Raw genomic sequence first — 13,585 nt, 5'->3', positions numbered from 1 at the left:
ATAATCTTCATTGGTTATAATAGTAAGTTTGGTTTGTTCTCTTTATTGTTGTATGTATGTATGATAATTATATTGGATTTACAATTCTGATTAATGAATAATGTTGAATAAACAAACATACAACGTTAATACGTACACACGTACAAGTGTAGAATTTCATTATAAATTTGAGTGGAAACTCATGTGGGGAAGTTGATACTTAAGAATCGTTAGATAATTTGATTGATTTGATTAAATTTTCATTAAACAGCTTTGAAATATCAATTTCACCTAAAGTCGACCTCACATTCTAAAGAAGTAAACCATGTTAGTCTTCAAGCAGAAAACTTTAACAAGGGATTGGATGTACTTTCCTCCTCAAAACTTGAAGATACATAAGAATTATTTGAAGCATCTACTCCTGACGAGTCAACTTCAGAATCTCTTTGAATCACATCATTTGGACAATATGAAGGTTTTGGAGGCATTTCAATACTTGCAACATCTCCTTCTAACATTTCCACTACTTTACTCATTGAGGGACGATCACTTGGCTTCAGTTGTATGCACCACAACGCAATTATAAACATCTTTTTTGCTAACTCACTCCTTTCTTCATCCATCAAAGTTTCCATCTCAATCTCATCATTTTCCTCAGCAACCAACTGATCATATATCCAAAATGGAAAATAAAGTTGACTTGAATGCTCTGCATGTGGATTCGAATTTCTTCTTTGACTTGCTATTTCCATCAAAAGCATTCCAAAACTATAGACATCAGCCTTGTAAGATACTGCTCCAATATTTTGGTAGAACAGTTCAGGAGCCATGTAACCAATTGTTCCTCTTGCTGCAGTCAAAGTTACAATACTATTATCAAGAGGATATAGTTTTGCGAGACCAAAGTCAGAGACCTTAGGAATGAAGTTCTCATCAAGAAGAATGTTGTGAGGCTTGATATCAAAATGCAAAATCTGCATGTCACAACCTTCATGCAAATAAGCCATACCACGAGCTACTCCTAGAGCTATCTCAAACATCTTCTGATAAGTTAAAGATATTCTATCCTCTTTAGAGAAGATATATTTATCCAAAGAACCATTCTGCATGAATTCATATACCAGAGCATGTTTTGATCTCTCGACATTAAAACCAATCAGCCTCACCACATTGGTATGATGTATTCTACCAATTGTAGCAACTTCACTAATAAAATCTTGCCCGTTACCATTGGCTTTACCTAACATTTTTACGGCTACAGAAGGCCCGCTTATTAACTTTCCTTTGTACACTGTACCAAATCCTCCTTCTCCCAACTTTTCCTTAAAATTTCTTGTCATCTTCTTTATCTCTTTATATGAATATCTTATTGGCATGAAGGTGTTTCCTTGCAAAAAATCTTCAATGTTCCCATAAATTGATATATGTCTTCTTCGGAATGTGTAGATGAGAAGTGCAGAAAAAAATATGACACCCAATGTGTGTTTGACGACTATGTAAGGCACTAGAAATCTTCCTGTGAATACTCCTATCTTAATAACAGCTAACACATCCATTTTAGAGAAATTTTCACCAGTATCTTTGCCTACCACTTTGCGAAATCCTGTATAAAAATATATATATAATTTACGTGAAACAAGTTATTTATAGCCATGTCCTAACCAATAATGCAAATGAACGATTGTTTTTTGTCTAAGGACTATATTGCTAACAGTAATGTTATTCATCCAAGGATGATTTAGTGTTTAAATAGCCTTTATATCTATTATCTAACCATTTTATTATATTAATTTTTTAATTATTCATGTTTTCTGTTTTTGAGAAACAATTTCCAAGTTTGTTTAATTTAAATTAAATTGAATATATATTTCGAATTTTTGTAAAAGAATATGTAAAACTTTCTATTGGGTGTATTTGTTTCAAAATTGTTAACGTCATAGGATATGTTTTAAGGGTAATTTTTTAAATAAATAAAATAGACATCAATTTTATCTGGTTACACATTTTTGAAAACGAAGAAGCAAATGTATTTTGTTATGAATATATAGAAATCGCTATTGGTAGTAGCAGATTAGGAGAAAACGTAAATTGCTACTGGCAGCCCACAATTTACGTGCATTGGGAGGTGAACCAACATCAATTTTTGTAGAAGGTTGTTTGAGCATAAACTACTACAGAAAATAACGGTTTATGTGTGTTGGATGTTGAACGTAAATCACCGGAGACAATAGCGATTTATGTTGGATATGTTATCAATGCCTAAGTGCCTAACTCTAAAAGTATCTAGTATGTCAAGGGCTTCCAATTTGAAATGGAAGCTTCATTGTGGTAACGCTCAAGTTTCTCTCATGAATCAAACTTTCTTTGCATGCTTTACTTGTTTTGTGAATAATATGTATTGCTTGCATGCTTCATTAAGTGGTCTTAACAACGCTTTCAACATGCATGTTTCATTCTTTGATTCACGCTATTAACATGCATATAAGCTTCATGAATTAACGTTAGTGTATGCATGTTTTTTGCATTTTATTATTAATTAATAACATATGCATGCATACTTTAATCATTGATTCACTAATAATGCATATATAAGGCCTTAAGCATGCATGCACTAACGTTAATTTATGAAGTTTATATGCACGTTAATAGCGTGAATAAAAGAAAGTTTGGCCGCGCCACTTAAAGAGCGCCATTCAAGAGTAACACCTGCGAACCTATCTTCTTCCCAAAATTGACATTGTTAACTCTCAAAATGAGGGACGTCATTCTAAATAGAAGTGTGAATATTTGATTCATGAAAACTTGAGTTACCACAAGAAAGTATCTATTTCAAATTGAAAGCTCTTGATAACTAGCCATTCTTAAAGTTGGACACTTGAACATTGGTAATATATCACGTAAATCGCTAGTGCTTCTAATGATTTATATTCAACATCTAATACACATAATTTGTTATTGCTAGCAACGGTTTCTATAAATTCGTAAAAAATACATTTATGTCTTAATTTATAAAAATGTGTAATCAAATAAAATTGATTTTTATTTTATTTATTTAAAAAAATTGTCCTTAATTTTGCATGTCTCCGTAGTGCATACATGCAGAGACACAAAAATAGATATAGATAGCGAGATAATTTTATTTTTATATTTAGAACTGTATGTGTTTAGTTATATAAAAATATTTTATGCACACTAAAAATTAAATATCAAATAAGTTATTATATTTATTAATATTAATTATTATTTTTTTCAAATAGATAGTCAACCATACAAATTATCAAACCTTCTGTTATAGTGAATGAATAATGAAACATACAGTAAACAAATAATCAAACTTATTTAGTTGTATTTTTTTCTATAAAATATCAAATACATAGTATTTTTTATTTTTTATATGTAGTAGCCAAGTATTAGTGATTAATTTTTGTATACATATAATATAATTTAGACAAAATTTAAAAGATATCTTTATCATATATTTAGTTAAAAAGAACAAGGTTGTGTAAACTTCTTGTAATTAAATATTGTAAATTAAAAATATTCTTAATTTCTCATCAAAATTTCAGCTTTCATATCCAAGTAAGAGTCAGATTTTATTGGCTTTTAAAATATTTATTTTCTTTATCTTTTTTAAAAAATCTCTTTTTAATAAATAAAAATTATTTTATATTTGAATAAATTTAAAAAAATTAAATATTACAAACATCTTTTTTTTTTTAAAGCAAGATATGATTAGCTTTTAAAAAATTAAGTAATTTAATTTTTTAATACAAATAGTTTTTTTAAAAGATATATTTAAATAGGTTTAAAATTAAATAAATTTTTTTTCAAAAAAAACCAATCTGATCTAACACTAATTAAAAATAGAAAGAAAAGGTAAATGATGATAATTGATAAGTTACACATCATAACATGACAAAATCTAATCATATGAACTACATGAGATCTTTCAAAATTATACTACTACTCAAATAAAGTAGCAGCAGATCGAGCAGATGGTTTGTCAATCAACTAGCAGGTTTCCATGTGGGAATGAGTTTTTAAAATTTAATTTGGATACTTGGCAATATGCTTTTGTGCTCGTACATGTGGCTTAGCTTCAACCTTAAAAAAATCTTCTGAAAAACAAAAGACCCTTAAAAAAATATCTGTTAACAAATCGGAGAGATTATTGTGTTTTGACTTTTGAGTTATATGTCCCACGTCGATAATTAAATTAAATAAATTTATAGTATCTATATCTATATACTGATATACAGTATAGTATAAGAAAGTTATCAGGTGTACTTAAAAACATATTTTAATAGTTAATTTTAATTAATATATATTATATATATTTTTTATAATTCAGATCAACGGTAAAAATAATTAGAACACTGATGTTATCAGATGTACCTAAAAACACCGGTATTCCAGTTATTTTAATTGTTGATTTTAATTAATATATATTATATATATTTTTTATAATTCAGATCAACGGTTAAGAAAAATTATCAGGTATACCGAAAATATCAGTGTTCCAATTATTTTAACCGTTGCTCTAAATTATAAAAAATATATATAATATATATTAATTAAAATCAACGGTTCAACTGAAATACCGGTGTTCTTAGGTACACCTGATAACTCTCTTATAGTATATTATTATAATTATAATATTAAATTTACTGTCTCTTATACTTTTGATGAATGAAAATTTACTATTTTATCACTCATAAAAAATAAATATATAAGTTAAAGAATGAGATTTACCTTTCAAAATTCCATATGCAAAATCTGTAGAAAATAATCAGTAAAAAATTAGACACACGATAAAGATAATATACTTCCATTAATGCAAAAGAAAATAATAATAAATAGCAAATAACTTTTATGAAGTGATAACTAATAAGCAACAGTTTGAGTTCTAATCTTCGTAATGCTTAGAGTTGAATACCTAAGCTAATTTCCTTGACAAGGATTTTTTTTGGTGAAGACAACTTTTAATTTTAAGTATACAACACATTTACATATTTTTCTTATTTTTATTACTTTTTTTTTTAATTGCAATCTCTAGAATTTGAACTCTAGACTTTTAAAATAGGAAAGAGAATATATGCCAAGTGAGTTAAAGTTTATTAAGGGATGAAGACAACTTGAACGAATATAGTTCTATTCATGTATGATTCATGGACTTTTTTTTTTATTTTTATGCAACCCAATCCGACTTATGGGCCTTTTAAAAAGGAAAAGTATAATATTATAAGTAGACAATAAAAATATTAAATAATGTGAATAATAGATATATTGGATATTCATTCTACTAAGTGTACGGATAGTTATTTTAATATTAAGATTTAGATATATAATTTAAAAATGTAATGTGTTTTTATTTAATTAATAATTATGTATGTTGTTCAAGATAGTCATTATTTACCTAACACTCCCCTTCAAACAAAGCCTAATGCCTAAAAAATTAAAACAACACCGGAAGGGATAAAAGTTCATACCTTTTGCAATGATTTGGAACTTTGAAATTTTTCCTAAATCACAGTAGAAATATATTAACTCCCTAATTTTGAAGATAGCATAAATGCAAAAATAATATTAAATTCAAAAAGAGAAAATTGAGCTAGGATTTACATAAACCTTTTAGGTTACAAAAAATTACTTTCTAAACCTTTCAATGTAGGATTTCTAATGAAGATACAAACATATAATACAAAGTATTAATAAACCTAATAATTTTTATAAGCTAATAAATACATCATAGAAAAATAAAAATGGATATTTTTAGAAAGAATCTAAAATTATCTTATTTAACTTAATATTTATAAGTTTATGCATATAATATTTAAGATTACATATTTATTACATCTGATATTATGTATTTCTTTTAAAAATAATTAATAAATATAAAATAAAGTAATTTTGAACTTATTCTTACCGAGATTAATTTTTATTTTTTGTAAATATTTCTGTTCTAAAAAAATACAAAAAAATTTATATTTAAGACAAACTTTTATATAAACAGAATTCTTTATTTATTGTCTTTATATTTCTATTTCGAAATTCAACCTTTTTTCTTTGAACATAGTCATCTACTTATGGAAAACAAAAATAGAAGTACGAAGAAGGTTCCCAATAAGTATATATACTATTTATCTTCTATTTTTAACAAATGAGAACATGAGATACTTTTTATTTGATGTATAATTTTCCATTTAAAATATCTACATTTTTATTAAAAAAATTAATTAAGTGAATAAAAAATAAAATTTTAATCAGCTTTATTTAATGAGGATAACATAATTTATCCATGAAATTGATAACTGAGAAGTCGTGAAATGATTTAACTAATTTTAACTAAATTTTTATCTAACGACTCTAAGTTATCAACTTCACTTTAAACCAACTGAACCTAGTTTTCGCCAAAAATATAAAACTTACTGCATTGGACGCCCGTCGGACTGCCACAGCCTTCCGTGCAAATGAGTCGTTGAGCGGTTTCGTTGAATGAGCAATAATTGAGCTTCCCACAAGTAGATGCACAAGCACCGCCCAGCATCCAAGAAAGATCAAACCCGTAGCTGAGCCTCCTATGAATTTCACCGTATGACAAGTTTCGCTGTGCGGGAGCAAGAAAGGATGAGGCAGCAACCATCTTCACACGGCAATCATCTCTTAATTCAACCGCCTTCAATCCTCCAACGACAGCATAAACATCATGATCACCTTTTTCAATGCAAGGGGCAGTGTCCACGAATCGTGGATCGTCCTTGATCGGATTGCTGCAGTTCAAGAAAATCACGTGCTCGAATACTCTTATTCCGACTTCCTCCGTTGTCGAGCCATTAACAAAAACTCGATCTTGAAGGGTTCCGTATGGTTCATTGACGCCTTTGGAGAGCAGGAAGTTGGGTACGTAACTGTCACTGAAATTGGAACGGGATAAAGAATAGCGAGGAAGGGTAGAACAGTCATTCTCTGAGATGCCGGGATCTACAAGCCGGATCGTGAAGTTGCTGTAGTTTATTGCCTCAACTTGGTAAGTTTTACCGGGAAAAAGATATAACAGCGTCCTGTTATTCTCACAAGACAACTCATACCTCGGATCCCCACAGGTTGCGGGATCATCCTTCAGCCGGAAAGGATGTTTTACGTTGCTGATTTTGCCGCAAGAGGAAGGCCTACATGCTTCTCCGTTATCCTTCTGATTCGCTGCGCAAGTTAAAATTTGTTGCAATAAGAGTAATGATGAGCAGAAGAGGGCTTTTCCTCTGCTCACCATGATTGATGTATGTGTGAGAATTGAGATGCTAAACAAATTTGTTGAACACCATGGAGTATAGACCATGTGGTAAGGGCAAAACTGTCTTTGCATTAGTCAATACTGGTATAATATTGACTTGGAATAAAGCAATTTGGTCTTACTAAGTATATTAATTTCTGGAAAAGTATAAAGAACTAATAGAATATGTGTATAATGTGTACAATGGAGGTTTAGAGAGTATTAGAGATATAACTATTAGTGTTAACTTTTTCTATCAATGTAAGCTTTTGTGATAAATGGTATCATGACATAGTATCAAAACTCTAGATCCGAAAAATCAAGAGTTTGATCCTTGGTGAACCCTAAAATTAAACATCTCCCTAATACCTGGATGGTTATTCTGTATGGACTCATTAATTTCTCCCTTGCATCCGTTTTTTCTACGATTTATAATTGTGTTGTTGGCGATTTCTATGAAAAAGTTTGTTATTCTGTCAAGTGTCAGCAGAAACAAAATTTCTCCCTTAGCTTGCTTGCCGCGAACGACCATGCCAGCCTTATTGCTGCTGCTGCTTGTGAGTTTGAATCTGAGCATAGGAATTTGCTATCAAGATGGGGATGGTGACGATGATCCAGTTGGATGTCCCGTGCGTGTGTACTGTTTAGAAAACAACACCAATATTCTTGAGCTGCCTGGCTCTTCTTCTTCAGTGAAACTCCCCGTCGGTTACATTAATTATACATCACAAACTTTACAAATTTATGATCCCAAAAACTGCCTTCCAGAACTCTTTCTCACACTCAACTACTCATCATTTTATCCTTTCCGATATATTAAACATTCACTTGATTTCGATAGTTATGATGATTCTCTAGAGCCAACAAACTGTACTTTCTTTGATTGCTCTTCAGTTGTGCCTGCAGGCATCCTCATCGGAGGAATCTACTACGAAGAATATCTGTTATCTTGCCCGATTTACAATTCTTTTGATGAGGACGATGTCGTCGAGGCCAACCTTATATTCTGCACAAAATTGGCCCGTCATGTCTTGCCAATTTCCGTATGTAACTATCGGACACAGTTGAGTCCATCATTATACTTTGGGTGGTCAACAAAAACTTTTAAGAGTGGATGCTTTCTTGCTTGCAACGAATCCAACAAGGGAACTCAACTCTATAAATCCATTTATTTACCCCTTACAGGTCACAAACTTAAACTTGGATTAAACACCATTATTTTGCCAGCTTTTATACATTGACTTTTGGATAAATCCTTTTTTCTTCTTATTACTAGAATAAGTTATTCTATTTGCATTGGATAGACAAGTTTAAGCATTTTGTTGTGGACCTAATATGATTGATTTTAGTAGGTATATCCATGACAGTGTCTATATAATTTTAATAATATTTTAATTTAAAATAAATATTGTAAAAATTGAAATAATATTTTTTAGTTTAAAAAATAAAAATTATGACTATAATTTTAATAATATTTTTTAGGAGTTGCTAAAATTATATAAGAATAAGTAATTACTATAACTATAGATATAAGGTGAGTTCTTTGGTGGCATAATTTCAAATGGCTAAAAATAACTATGTGTTGACTGACAAATAACAATGTGTTTATAATGGCATGCAGGTGCAGCTCTCCTGTTCTCAACACTGGGTGCCTTGTATTATATATATTGCTATTATAGAAACAAAGGGGAAGATCAACAAAGAGTTCAAACTTTTTTGAAGGACTATGAGGCATTAAACCCAACCAGATTCTCTTATGCTGATATCAAGAGAATTACAAAGCAGTTTAAGGACAAGTTAGGTGAAGGAGCTCATGGAGCTGTCTACAAAGGTAAATTATCCAATCAAATTCTGGTTGCTGTAAAGATCCTCAATAACACAGACGGAGATGGGAAGGAGTTCATAAATGAAGTGGGAACAATGGCCAAAATCCACCATGTCAATGTGGTCCGCTTGCTTGGCTACTGCGCCGACGGATCTCACCGCGCTTTAGTTTATCACTTCTTCCCCAATGGTAATCTCCAGACCTTCATTGCTTCGTCCAGCGACAAGGAAAGCTTTCTCGGATGGAACAAGTTGCATCAGATTGCACTCGGCATAGCTAAAGGGATTGAATATCTTCACCAAGGCTGTGATCAGAGAATTCTGCATTTTGATATTAATCCTTACAATGTCCTGTTAGATGACGGTTTCACTCCAAAAATTTCAGATTTCGGTTTGGCTAAGTTATGCTCCAAGAATCAAAGTACAGTGTCCATGACTGCAGCGAGGGGAACGTTAGGATACATGGCGCCAGAAGTTTTCTCCAGAAACTTCGGCAACGTATCTTACAAATCCGATATCTACAGTTATGGGATGCTGTTGCTTGAGATGGTTGGAGGAAGAAAAAATACAAACTCCAGTCAAGAAACATTTCAAGTTCTATATCCGAATTGGATACACAATTTGCTCGAAGGAGATGATACATATATTCCTATTGATGATGATGGAGATTTTAGAATTGCAAAGAAACTGGCAATAGTGGGACTATGGTGCATCCAGTGGCACCCGGTTCAGCGTCCGTCCATGAAAAGTGTAGTTCAAATGCTTGAAGGAGAGGAAAGCAAGTTGAAAGTGCCGCCAAATCCTTTTGAATCTGCAGCTGCGACTAGTTCAAGTGCAATTATTCCAGCAAGACGTCTGAATTTGGAGTTGGAAGTAATCCCAGAAACAGACTAGTTTGATTTAATAGTAGTATATTATTCGGACTGGATTATAACTAACGAATCATTTAGTATATCAAATAAAGTGCAGTAATATATATATTTGTTCTTAGACATCTGATTATAGGAAAAACATAATGAGGTTATCAATCATTGAAATATTTGTTATGTGTACTTGTGGTTGTCAAGACATAATTTATAATACATCTGAAAATTATTTTTTAAGTTAATTGTATGTTATGGTGAGATTGGTAAGCATGCATGCAGGTGAATATTAATAGCAGAGAAGGAGAAACACAAATAATACTATGTAATTTTACATGCTAGTAAGTTTCATATGGTAATGGTAATTAGAACAAATTTTTGCTAATTCATGTGTTACATTATTACCTTTTTTTTTTTTTTTACCAAAGATAGGAGATTCGAACCCGCAACTTCTGAATTGAGTATGAGAAGACTATGCCATTTGAGCTATTACTCATTGGCGTGTTACATTATTACTTTATCTCTTTACATGTGGAAAAAAGATACTAAGACTATTGAGCAGATTAAAATAATCAACTATACATTACCTTAGGGGTAATGCTAGGTAGACAAAAAAAAACAGTTAGAACTTGTCTTATTTAGCATTAATTAATTGTCGCAACAATTAATGAATGTTAAATAAAGTAAGTTATGGCTGTTTTTGGTTGATTTTATTTGGTTACCAAACATTTTTGATTAGTTATTATTAGTAATTTTAATAGTGTGAGATTGTCCAATAATATGTAATTACTATTTTTTTATTGATTAACTATTGATCAAATTTTAATAAAAATGTTGCCCAAAACTTTCTCATACTAATATACTTACTCTTGTTTTAATCATTTTATTAATAAAAAATTGAAAATAGTAGAGTTTTCAACTTGGATAGTGAATGATGGAATAATTGCGTGAGGAACTATTCAATGCTTACTTGTCAAATACTCGCTGGGACATACAAAATCTGATTTTTATTTATTAATCAACGTGTTAACACAAACGACTAGTCATCATATTTATGGCACATATTGTCATAATCACAAGTCGCATTTCGTAATGCATAATTTGGGGTAGAAATTACTTGCGAAATTGTTTATAAACCTCAAGAATCTTTATTCCTTTTTTATTTTATCAATTGAAGAAAGTGCTGAATTTTCAATAAAGAACTTAAGACGTACTAACTAAGGCATTTGAAGAAAAGGATGCAGCCACACAAAAAGAAGGAGAAAATGATAATTCTATAACATATTGACAAACATTTCCTAACATATAATTGAGGAAGACAAGGATAGATTTTGTAACCACACAAAAAGAAGATAATAGTTCTCAAACATATTGACAAAGTATTTGAGAAATTTCCTATGAACCTAAATAACTTTTAGTCTTTTTTATTTTATAAATAAAAAAGCTTAATTTTCAATGTATAAAAAGTTCAAACGTATTAAATAAGCCACCTGAAAAAGATAAGGGTATAATAGTTATAAAACATATATATTGATAAAGTATTTTCTAACATAAAATTTGGATTAATATTTTGGGTAAACATTAAAATTGGTTCCTAAAAAATTTCAAATAAGATACTTTGATTTTCAATAAATTTTTATTCTTTAATATATAAAAGTCCTTAAAATTATTTTCGTTGGATAGAATGATATTTTCGTTGTCTTCAATTAAATTTTTAATATGTATAAATAAATTGTTAACAAATTTTTTTTTTATAATAAGACAGTATAATTAAACTCTAAAATATATTACTATAAGACAAATTATTCTTTTTTTAGAACAATTAAGATAATCTATCAATAAAAAATCATTCTAAAAGATTTTTAGAAATAAAATGTCTGATCTAAAAAATTTTTAAAACTAGTTTAAATATTTAGTCTATTATTTAACTAACTTCTCTTAAAGATATATTTTAAAAGTACTATAAAAATATTTTAATAAAAATTATTAAAAGATAATATTTTTTATATTTTTAAAATATTAAATATATAAAAAACTTTAAAAAATTTTATTATTAACTTCTTAAAATATATCTTTATGATACCCGCCAAGATAACTAAATCCTATTTTTTTATTAACTATTCAGATCATGGCTTATTTTGTCGAACATGTTTGAGGGGGTGTTTTTTTTTTTATAAATATCTTTTGAAATATCTAGCTTTTTTAGCTACAAATGAATTTTTGCAATTTATTTTAGATTAATTATTGCCTATTTTTATTATTTTCTAAACAGTACCATCGAAAAAGCTAAGAACCAAAGAATTATAAAATTTACCAAAAATATTATATTTTAATATATATTTATATTTTAATATATATTTTATGTTAATAATTAATTTTAATAGCAGATTTTAATATAAATATAATATTAAAAGTTTATAAAAAAAATTACGCTTGACTAGTTGACTCGTAGCTTAGGTTTTGGGTATTACCGTATTATTACGTCAGAGGTAAGTCGTCGTTGACTCGTTCTTACGCTCAATATCTCCAAAGAAGCAAATATCTTGGTGTCACGGCCTTGGACACACTCCAACGCTACCATGCCGGCACTCGGACTTACTCAACCTCTTGAGCTAAGACCAAGTCAGCCTAACTCTCAATACTTAACAAGAAAGCTAAGAACACAAGAGAACACAAGAGAAAGGAAGCTTTGGTGGAAGAACACTTTATTACTCAAGTGTGGTTACAAATGATTCACACACACCCACACTAACTCTTACCTCCTATTTATAGCCATCCACCTCCTCAATGGATGGTTAGGATTAAATCTAATCAATGGTCTAGATTAATCATCTAGAACCTTCTTTATAAATATCTATCCTACTACTACTTTCTAAATACTTCTAGATTGTTCCATACAACTCTTCATACTTTTATATCAATCCACACTCTTCTAGAATATTCCATGATCTTCTAAAGTCTTCTAGAACCTTCTAGGGTATTCCGGGACCTTCTAGAACATTCTAGAATGTTTCGGAACCATCTAGAGTATTCTCAAATACTCCAGAAAACTATACAAACACTGTTAAATCTAACCTTCTAAAAATTTACCGTGACATTCTCCCCCACCTAATGCGCAGACGTCCTCGTCGCGTTCTGTTCATGATAGCGCTCTAGGTGTTCTTGGAATTGCCACAGATCTTCACGAGCTTCCCAACTAGCTTCAGTTATCGGGAGCCCTTTCACTTGATCAAATATTGAATACTTGGTGGTACCCCTCTTCGTCTCACAACGCGATTAGCTAAGATCTCTTCGATTTCTTTATCGAAGGATCTAATCACCACAGGCGGAGCACGACTCGAGTCACCTCTACTCGATTCATCTTGGTCTTCATGATATGGTTTAAGCATACTCACATAGAAGACCGGGTGGATCTTCATAGAGGGAGGGAGTTGTACTTTGTAAGCAACCTCCCCAACACGTCCAATGACCTCAAATGGCCCTTCGTATTTGCGGATTAAGCCCTTATGAACCTTGCGAAAGGCTTTGAATTGTTGTGGAAGAAGTTTGATCATTACATTGTCTCCCACTTGATAGCTTGCATGCCTCCTCTTCTTATCTGCCCATTTCTTCATCCTCTTGGCAGCTTTGTCGAGGTAAGAACGAGTGA

The 13,585-nt window shown here is 30.5% G+C and overlaps 2 protein-coding genes and 1 long non-coding RNA gene across 6 annotated transcripts; 1 reads left to right on the top strand and 2 right to left on the bottom strand.

The window, feature by feature from the left end:
* Window positions 1-118: 118 nt before the first annotated feature.
* Window positions 119-7,342, bottom strand: LOC112756190 (LEAF RUST 10 DISEASE-RESISTANCE LOCUS RECEPTOR-LIKE PROTEIN KINASE-like 2.3). 3 transcript variants are annotated; one of them, XM_072198440.1, is made up of 5 exons: window positions 7,068-7,342; window positions 6,409-6,983; window positions 5,469-5,501; window positions 4,732-4,755; window positions 119-1,582 (listed from the first exon to the last, which is right to left on the bottom strand). In XM_072198440.1, the coding sequence occupies exons 1-5, from the start codon at window positions 7,340-7,342 to the stop codon at window positions 315-317; spliced, it is 2,175 nt and encodes a 724-aa protein (XP_072054541.1). In that variant the 3' UTR covers window positions 119-314. The 3 variants fall into 3 exon arrangements, with proteins under 3 accessions (XP_072054541.1, XP_025660442.1, XP_072054540.1); XM_025804657.3 differs by having other exon boundaries at window positions 6,409-7,342; XM_072198439.1 differs by lacking the exon at window positions 5,469-5,501 and having other exon boundaries at window positions 6,409-7,342.
* On the top strand, window positions 7,184-10,176 carry LOC112757922 (rust resistance kinase Lr10-like). Of its 2 annotated transcripts, XM_072198443.1 has the most exons (3): window positions 7,184-7,318; window positions 8,156-8,434; window positions 8,871-10,176. In XM_072198443.1, exons 1-3 carry the CDS (start codon window positions 7,300-7,302, stop codon window positions 9,965-9,967), a joined length of 1,395 nt encoding a protein of 464 aa, XP_072054544.1. In that variant the 5' UTR covers window positions 7,184-7,299; the 3' UTR covers window positions 9,968-10,176. The 2 variants fall into 2 exon arrangements, with proteins under 2 accessions (XP_072054544.1, XP_072054543.1); XM_072198442.1 differs by lacking the exon at window positions 7,184-7,318 and having other exon boundaries at window positions 7,636-8,434.
* A 1,019-nt stretch (window positions 10,177-11,195) lies between these two features.
* LOC140173804 (uncharacterized) lies at window positions 11,196-12,682 on the bottom strand. Its single transcript, XR_011862961.1, has 2 exons — window positions 12,408-12,682; window positions 11,196-11,426 (listed from the first exon to the last, which is right to left on the bottom strand). It is a non-coding gene; the product is annotated as an uncharacterized lncRNA (long non-coding RNA).
* Between the last annotated feature and the right edge of the window lie 903 nt (window positions 12,683-13,585).

The sequence above is a fragment of the Arachis hypogaea genome, chromosome 6 (assembly GCF_003086295.3).
Source record: "Arachis hypogaea cultivar Tifrunner chromosome 6, arahy.Tifrunner.gnm2.J5K5, whole genome shotgun sequence".
In the NCBI taxonomy this organism is placed as follows: Eukaryota; Viridiplantae; Streptophyta; class Magnoliopsida; order Fabales; family Fabaceae; genus Arachis; species Arachis hypogaea.
The sequence above is the reverse complement of the archived record's forward strand: the minus strand, read 5'-3'. Positions and strand labels throughout refer to the sequence as shown.